Source organism: Ruditapes philippinarum, unplaced genomic scaffold (assembly GCF_026571515.1).
Source record: "Ruditapes philippinarum isolate M1 unplaced genomic scaffold, ASM2657151v2 ctg5125_1_1_1_1, whole genome shotgun sequence".
Lineage (NCBI taxonomy): Eukaryota > Metazoa > Mollusca > Bivalvia > Venerida > Veneridae > Ruditapes > Ruditapes philippinarum.
Genome location: NW_026861077.1, coordinates 60,747 through 70,740, shown reverse-complemented (window position 1 = coordinate 70,740; position 9,994 = coordinate 60,747). Strand labels below are relative to the sequence as shown.

General features: G+C 32.3%; 1 protein-coding gene across 1 annotated transcript; it reads left to right on the top strand.

Moving 5' to 3' along the window:
• Positions 1-218: 218 nt before the first annotated feature.
• LOC132714432 (uncharacterized) lies at positions 219-5,747 on the top strand (the record flags this gene model as incomplete). Its single annotated transcript, XM_060697320.1, is given in 4 exon segments — positions 219-384; positions 3,265-3,486; positions 4,370-4,495; positions 5,544-5,747. Coding segments are annotated over 4 exon segments (654 nt in total), but the record flags the coding sequence as incomplete, so codon positions are not given.
• Between the last annotated feature and the right edge of the window lie 4,247 nt (positions 5,748-9,994).

Here is a 9,994-nt window from a genome sequence, read left to right as displayed (position 1 = left end):
TGTTTGCCTGTCGATAGATTTCACTTTTTCGAAGTTTTTTTGTTTGTTTGTTTTCTTGAATCAGCAATATATTTTTAGTGGTATGAAAAATGCTAAAATCCTTAAAAGCAACAACATTGTTTAAGGCTAAACTAGTGTCAGTAGTTTTCAAAAAGTAATATATAAGGTTTTAGTATAAAGTAAAATTAAAATATCGTTTTTTTTAGACTATTTCATATGGTAACAGCACCCTTTTCGTGTCACCACGAACAATATTTGATCAAACTTCGGCGACAGTGTACCTCGATATAAGAGTGCTTCAATGTCAAGACGAAGCTGTTTATACAGTACGTATAACAAGTGACTTGGGACAGATTCAAAGACAAACAGAGTTACATGTTTTACGTGAGTCTGATTATTTTTGTTACTCATATTTTAACTTTGTTTATGACTTATACTTGTTATCCATTTGATGGCGTTCAGAATAAATACTTTCAGGTCATACAGGCATGTGCGCACACTGCCTAGAAAGTAACACCATCCACTTTACTTTAGTTGCCTCAATATGTTTTCATATTAATGTACTAATATTATCTTCATATATAACCAATGTAGGCAGATTTCTCAAATGTTTCTTACACTGTCATTCCGTCTGAGCTATTACCTAGGAGTGACGTATTTCTACATCCAAGGAAAAATATCTCAGATCGCCATATACCGTACCTTAATTGCTGATGAGAAACTACGACCTTCCATCATCATAGTTGATTTGACTGCATTTTCTTTATACGATTAAAAGCAAGTATGCTCATCTGGTAGTTACACACAGCTATCCTTTGATCGTAATTCGATACTGCTTTAAGTAAATCACGGATTTAAATAACAGGGATCGGACACTCCCAGTTAACCCTATATAAATGCTTAAATATCTTGTCGTGCACCCGATAAAGGTACATCGATCGATAATTTACCGGCGCTAAGCGTAAATGCCCGTTCGCAACGGATACCTACTTTACAAAATACCATATAGCTTTCCCATTTATTATCCGATTTTGGAAATTTAAATTTTATTTTAAAGAAAAATACTTGTTTAATTCAAATATCTAATTTATTTTGTAAAGGTACAGTTTATCTGTCCGCAACGACGATTAAAAAATTAAGGTGATTCTGCTTTGTCGGCCATGTTTGTTTTCACAAAGTCTGTCCAAAGTGAAAGTAGGTCAAAATTCATATAACAACAAAGATTACAATGTAAAATGATGAAACACTTGAAAGTACACTTCCAGTTCTGCAAAAAATAGCTTTTGTAGTCACTAAAACAGACTTTAAAAAGGATTTTGCCATTCATGAAATGTGCATAAAACTTTGCAACAGAATGTTTTTGGTCTTCAGAAATGTAGCACATTCAAGGTAAATTTTCTTATTGTTATCATTTTTATTTTTGTTTAAAATAGTCTTTAAAAAAGTAAAAGGGAAATGTACTTGAAAAGGCTCATCCCCATAAACAAATTGAGCTTTTGTTGTTTTTTGAATTTTGGCCTATTTCACTTTGGACAGACTTGTAAACAAAACATTGGGTGGGGAAAGCGGAATCACCTAAATTGAGAAATCCGCGGTAAATTTACATTTTTATAAAAAGCAGGTATTTGAAATTTATTATTATGGTAATAAAATAAATTCAATTTCAAAATAAAGAAGAAGCCGATGACCAAATTGCAATATTTAAAATTCATTGGGTTATGTACGCACAATTGTTTTACGGATAATGTATTGCGGGCTTTACTATTCGCTCAACACGTGAAGAAAATTTATTCATTTTTTTTAGTACAAAATGTTGCCGAGATTTTAATATTGCCATATTCATAGAATATTTAAATTTCATTCATCATTTATATCAGTATTATTTTTTGTAAATCTGTTTTCAAAAGTCGGTGCAGTGAAGTAGACAATCATCGTAACAGTTTTATTAGTACTCTCGTGGTCTCGGTTCCGGCCTTTTTAATGTCACTCGTATATTTTAATTATTCTTTTTATTTGAATGCCTGTAGAAAGATATTTCTGATATTTTTTAATGTAACGCTAGAAAAACAATAAAAATATTTTACAGTTTGAGTCAGTATTATGCGAAATAAAAGTAACTTTTGATTATTTTTTTACACATCGCTTAAATTTCTTTGAAGTTTAATTACTTTTGAAGGGGTTCAATTACCAGGTAACAAGTGATAATTGAAAAACTTTATTTTCAAACTTTCATTTATTACCAGGTTACATGTGATAATTGCAACAGTCAATCTTTAAAAACAAATAGAATTTGAACGTATATTTTGTATGTGCGCGGTCTTTAACTACAGTCCATGGTATGTGTGATCAGAAAATGATTCTGAAGAGGATATACAATGTATATAAATACAATGTAAATCTATTTTCTTTATTAACATTTATAAATGAAATAGAAAATATACAATTAAATTTGTATAGCCCTTTTTTGAAATATAATGGAAATAAACATATGACAAATAAATCATTTGACGTGAATTGTAAAGGATAACTATGAGGAAAAAAATCTGCTTCAAAACATTTTTTTTTATATAAAACAGCTGTTCTGTATGCCAATAAAAGTTTCTTCCTTGCTTGTCTAGAATGATCTGAAAATATATTTTATACACTAATTAGTAGAATATTTACTATATTTATACTAATATACAGGTAATCAAATAAAAAATGTACAAATCATTTGGAAATAATTTACAGAAATAGAGACAAATTTCAAACATGAATTTCTTTAAAAGTTTTTCAGCAATCAAGAAACATTTTTTTGCAATGCACCCATTAAACCATCTAAAAAAGAATTATCTTAATCTGAATCGCGGTAATTATTTGTGCTTGAAGTAAACGGGCGTCAAAGTGTAGAGAGTATGCCTAAACAATAGGCGAATATTTTTTAAATTAGGTACTTTTTTAACTAAGCGTTGCATCGTTATATCGGAATATTTTCATATATTAATACTTTCGCTGCACAAAATAATACTGTATCAATACATTCATATGTGTATAATTTTTCACAAAGCTGCAATAACACCATATACTCTTGTGAAAATCTGTCATATTTCGCACTCCGCGCGTTCCGCCATCTCTCATTCTGTCCACCTTTATCCTATATGCGATTCCGCGCATGCGCGCGACGAGACTTTAAGCTAAACGAAAGTGTCCGATCCTTGTAATATAAATCTGTGAGTAAATGTACGTAATTTAAAAGATTTTTTATCATAATAGTATACTTTACAGGTGAACCAACTGCAAAAATAGTTACACCCAAGTACCTGTTTTCGGACGAAACTTTAGATAATATCAAGTGTGAAGCAGATATCGGCTATCCATACGGTGAAATTGTTATGAGAGTCTCCTATGATGAAGGAACAAATTTTGAGAATTATTTCGTTCCTAGAGAAATGATGGACGTGCAAATAGCCGAGCCTTGCAAGGAAATTGTGTCCGTCAACTTTACTGGTATGTGCCCAAGATGTTTTTAATTAAATCAGTTATTGGATTTTATCATTGAACCAGCATGCCTTTACACATTGCAAGCATCACTTTCAATCCACGTAAATTACCAAAAATAAAGGAGGTCAAAAATACACATATAGCTCTTACTACGTTAGTCACGCAGAAGCAATATGGTGATCGATAAATACTGCAAAATCAGTCATCAATCGCACATGACATGTTAATTATTACTTGAATCTTATTTTTTTACCTTTCTTATAATATGAGAACATTTTACTCAAGTTTCGATTTTCTTGAAATATTTTAGGCTCATCTGTGGGCATGCAGCTTTAAGATACATTTGCATATGTACTCATATAATACAAGAACACGTTAAACAATACAAAGGGGTTTGAGATAATTATACTGTATACGCAACACTCTTTTTGCCTGTAATCTCTCTACACGACTGTTTGAGATTTGTAATAAAATATTACCTGCGAACATCTTTATCGAGGCTTAACATAGTACTTTAATTAAAAGTTCTTCACATGTATACTTACCTTAATAAAAAATTATTTCGTTCAAGTGTTTGATGAAATTAAAATTTCAGTAACAATGTATTGCTCGTAGAACTTTCAGCGCACGCGCGCACAATGCTGGATTATATTAAATAATTAACAGTGATAATAATAAAAGTATTTGAGAACCAATAAAGCAGTAATACCAAGTTTCCAACTGTCAATTTCTACTTTATCTTTTTTTTTGTATTTGACTGTCATCAAATTTTGTTTATTTGTTTGATTGCAAAACAAAATAGTGTTTAAAGAAACTCTCAATTATCAAGGCTTGTTTAAATGTTATGTCTCTTTAAAGCTAAACATTATATATTTTGCCTTACATGTAGGATTCTTCGACCGAGGTCTAGAGAAAAACTTGACGCGTATACAATGTGGCGTATATGACAGCAACGCTATACGCTCGGAAGATGGTTATATAATGTCTCCTGAAAAACCTGTGAGGATTGTACCAGGTAAGACTTATTAGATCTACTAAATGATTCCAAGACGATAGTAGGTTTTCATGCTCTCCGCAGTCGTTCATTTTAATAGAAATTAAATTGGAGAAGTGTGTTTGAAACGTATACAGTGATGAAATAGAAAAATATACGTGGCTGCTTGGTAATAGATTACTTTCCTACCATAAATCTTGGAGTTGCTTATTCACACTGTTCGAAAAGTTTTGCATTCAGAAGAACCAAATTTGTTACCTTTGGAAAAAGGAAAATCATCCAAAAATTGAAGAAAAAAATCTTTGATTATACGGTCATTTTTAATTCTAGATAATGTTTTACTATAAAGCTGGAAGGCAATTTCTCCCTCTTTTGAAGCAAAAAAGAATTTGGGTGGAAAGGTACAAATTTGAAGTTCGGATAAAGAAATGCACTGTTATTGTATCTCGTCAGTGATTAATCAAACATACATCATATACTAAAAAGATTATTTACTGCTTTTTATATGAACCAATATTACATTAATTGATTATATTAACTGTCAATAACTATGAACATTTACCACAATTAATTTGATAGCGGACGCCTAAGCGGTAATTGTGAATAGTTAAAGGTCAAATGTTAACATTACTTAAATAATATGTTTTAATCAAGCATTCCCGATACACGTGACTGCCCGAGTACTAATTATCAATTAAACCATACACTAGTGTTTGTAAATATAGAACTAACAAGTGTTTATTTACATGAAAATTTTAACAGACTTTATAACTATAAAATTTCACAAAACAATATTTTTCTCTAAGTTTCCTGTAATGGAAATAAAAAGTACAATAACAAACTGGCTAAATACAGAAAAACCAAAGTTTTTTCTATGTAACCGTGAAAACCCTTTCATAAAATTTGGTTCCCCAAACTTCTTTTTCAGATTTTAATTTTTTTGAAACATTTTTCAGATACAATTTTTCTTTTTTAATCTAGGGGGTTATTACACTTAAATAAGATGTGCCACAAAGTTAATGAATTATTACGAAAAAGGTCACTTTTACATCACTTTTATTTGTTTCAGCCAACATTTGTGAGGCGAAAGGTTCACAATTGATTCACAACCCTTATGAACCATGTGGGTACATAGAGTGTTCTCAACGAAAACTTAACACATGTCCTGTTTCGACATGTTTTGATCAAGAACTTTTAAAGTGTAAATGAGATTTGTATGGTTTTTTTTTGGTGTTGCATAAACAAAAATGTCAATAAATATATTTATTTTAAACCCACACACTTTCAATTTTGTATAACCTGGGTTTCTGTTACATATCAGTAACCCAAGTTTAACCTTTGAATTAGTTTGGATTTTACGACAGGCAGCAAACGAGAATTTTGCGATTTTTTTCTTCCAGTAAATAATGATAATTATAATGTATTTGTGTTATACATAATGACATACACCTGTGTATCAATGTCGTCAATAAACGAAATAAACAGCATTGTTAAATAGATCTAAAGTTTGATCAATTTCAACTACATATTTCGCACTGTTTTAATTACATGTAATGCATTGTTTCCTCCAAGCAAATAATTGAATTGTAAAATTTAATTTTTAAAGTCTTTTTTTTTTGGCAACAATCGACAAAACAAATCAGTTTTGTTCTTATGATAAAAAGCTCAAATACGGCGGCTGACGTTTTGCCAAACACGAAAAAGCAAAATTAAGTTGGTCGTGTTTTCGCGCTGATGAATATAAAAGGGGGGATTTTTGGAGGTCTAAACTAAAAAAATGTAAATGCATGCACTTTCATGACGTTCAGCTGTCGGTCTGTGTGACCCTGGACCGAGTCGTATCATGCTGTAAAAGGTCTCGTTGGCAGCTGTGAACATCTAGCTGAAAGCAGGTACCAGTAGCTCTGTCGTCGAGCTCGACTCCGGGAAACTGATAAGTTTTTGGAGATCTGGCTAGAAACCACTTTAATACTATGTACTAACTCTGACGGTCTGTTTGACCTTCATCTGATATGCTTCATGTCGTGAAAACACAATTTGGAAAGCAGTATGGGTCTAGTTTAAGCTGACATCAGTGATTCTTTATCCGGGTAACAGTGACGAAAAAATGTGCCATTTTTTGGAGGCATACAAGAAGTTTGACGGTTAGCGTGACCCTGAATCGAATTGTAACATGCATAGAAAGGTTTCGTTAAAAGTCTCATTGGTTAAAGCTAGTGATGTTCCGATTGTCGCAAGTCGTCGATAATCAGTTACTGTTCTGTAAAGCGACAATAATCAATTCACAAAAATTTGTTCTGCGACATCGTCAAAAATGTTTAAAGTATCAAAGGGAATTAATTCTGACGTTAATTTTCTTTTAGGAACACATCGCCGATCGCAAAAAATTATCTCAGAGACTATTTGGAGTTGATTAGGATCAATACGTGATGTAAACAATAGATATATAATGTGATGTGAATTTTATTATTTGACATCCATTGGAAAATTAAATCTATTTCTTAAAATTATAACTATATAGGGTTTAAACTGTGAAATGAAAATTTCTTCCCTATTTCTTTTTAACGCGACTTTAATTGAAAAGTTATCGATTATGTCCCATCCAATTGAACCGATGATCGATTGGGACAAATTTCATCTGATTTCCATCACTAGTTAAAGCTGATTCAAGTAGCTCTTTCTTAGAGTTCGGTCAACTGTTACGATAAAAACCAGTCCGTCAGACTGGATTGAATAATTGAAAGTGCACCCGAGCCAGAGCCACACAGTACCGAGACCTGTCTTGTTTGACACGCCAGTAGAACTTATTTTCAGCTCCGGGAATCAGCGATGAAAACAAGTTCTGTCTGCCTCATGTACATGCTGGTTTTTAATATTTACGTAAAACAATCGACAAAATAAATTACGGGTTTGTACGACATTCTATGATAATGTAGAAGGTATACTCTGGAAAGCTTTCCCAGGCACTGAACAAGCTCTCTCTCATCTTTAGTACTATAATTCCTTCCATACTTTACAAGTTACTAGCCCGATAAGCAATATGAAATGACTAAGAAATGAACACTTAACTTCCTCCAACTGATCTTTATAAATGTATGGCATTTCAATGGCATATCTGGTTAAAAGCTACACTCGGTTATAAATTAAGATAATTATAAATAATTAAGAAATTAAGTACAGTAGGATTGTTGTTTTTTCCTCTCACGGGTCTCTATCACACTGTTTGGAGTTTAAAACAAATTCAGACAAGGCAGCGACTACAATGTAAATGCTTTCTCTTTGGAGAAAAATAAAAATTGAACGGTATCATGCTGCTAATATGCAAACCCCTTTGCCCTTTGTTGTGAAGCTTCCTGGGCCAAATTCTAATACCGACAGTCAAAGCAACACCGATATGCATCCAAGATGAGGAAAATTTTAAAAGTTACAAATAGATTAACATTCATACTTTAAAAAGGTCTAATATATGTTGGTGCATTGCCTACCTTATTATACATGCATTTGTGAACAAGGTGAAATAAAAGAAACAATTAACTTTCAAGTTTTTACTTCAACATTTTATTTCTTTAAATTCAGTCATCAACATTGCTTTAAATTTCATACATGCAAAATACATTTTATACATGCAGCTGAATATTGTTTACCTTAAAGGAACTCCACTGAGGTTGATAAGCCTTGAAAATCTTACAAAGATTAAGTGGAGCACTTAAAATGGAACAAGAGCCATGTCAACATGGCCATCCCCCGCCGAATGTGTTTGCTCATTGGAAGAATGTATATGTAGTAGAGCGGAATAATTCCATTTTAAGAGGTCTTTTGGTAATGAAAACTGATGGCTATAGTGATTACAGATTTGAAACCTATGTGAATACTGATGGCTGAAAATAACAAAGGGCAATTACTGAAAAATAATGCAGGGTAGGTTATCATTCTTGTGTGCTGCATCCCTCCTCAGTAAAATCTATCCACCTATGAAGTTTCAAGTTGATACCTCAAATACTTTTTGAGAAAAAAATTGAATTGAAAAATTAAGTATGAAAAAGAACAAAGGGCAATAACTCAAAAATTATAAAAGGTTAAGAGTTATCATTCTTGTGCAGTGCACACCTCCTGAGTGAGATCTATGCACCTATGAAGTTTCATTTTGATATCTCAAAGGCTTTTTGAGTTATGCTCTGGACAAAAATTAATTTTGAAAAATAACAAAGGGCAATAACTCAAAAATAATGCAGGGTAGAGTTATCATTCTTAAGCACTGCACTCCTCCTCAATGAGATCCAATCCACCTTTGAAGTTTCAAGTTGATACCTTAAATACTTTTAGATAAGCTCCTGGACAAAATAGCATAAAAAAAACAAAGGGCAATAACTCAAAAATTGTATAGGGAAGAGTTATCATTCTTGCGCACAACATTCCTTCTCAATAAGATCTATCCACCTATGACATTTCATGTTGATATCTCAAACACTTTTTGAGTTATGCTCCACTCAGGTGAAAAATTAGGTATGAAAAATAACAAAGGGCAATAACTCAAAAATTATGAATTGAAAGGTAGAGTTATCATTCTTGTGCACTGCACACCTCCTGAGTGAGATCTATGCACCTATGAAGTTTCATGTTAATATCTCATAGGCTTTTGGAGTTATGCTCTGGACAAAAATCAATTTTGAAAAATAACAAAGGGCAATAACTCAAAAATCATGCAAGGTAGAGTTATCATTCTTGTGCACTGCACTCCTCCTCAATGAGGTCTATCCACCTATGAAGTTTCAAGTTGATAACTCAAATACTTTTAGAGATATGCTACGGACAAAAATGTCGGACGGACTGACGGAAGGTCGGACGGACGGACGGACGGAGACTATTTCTATATCCTCCGCCGAAATTTTTCGGCGGGGGATAATAATCTGCAAATGATGATTAAGAAATACTTAAAAAATCGATGTTTGTCTGATTCTTAACTGGATATAAGTGAAAAGTGTTGCAATGCTTTTCAATTTTGGGTCAATTTGCACAATAAAAATAATTATTCTTGAAACAGATAGTTGGGAGAATGACATGAAAATCTTCACACCAGTTATTGATCAAAAGGTACATGAAGTGGTACACAAATCTCAGAAAAATATTTAAAGTCCCATATGTTGAAAAAAAACAAACTCAGTGGAGTCCCTTTCATAACTCAGACATTTCCAACTTTATTTTCATTACTATAGTATTGCACAAAATAACGTTATTATTTTTTTTTGTTAAACTTTGTCAAAGAAGCATTTTTAGGTACAGTTTTACTAGTTTCAGGTTTTATTTTTTGGTGGAGTATTTCATCACACCAACCATGTATTTATATATAAATTAAGATCCATGCACCAACAAAGGCCATATGGTGACTAAAAAGCTTTACTTCTGAAGACACCAGGTGCCTTCATGCATGATTTCAGACAGAAACAGAATTCACCTGAGTAGAACCACTGATTTTCTGTAAGTTGCGGATAGAAACCTACATAAAAAGATCCAAAGCCCCCT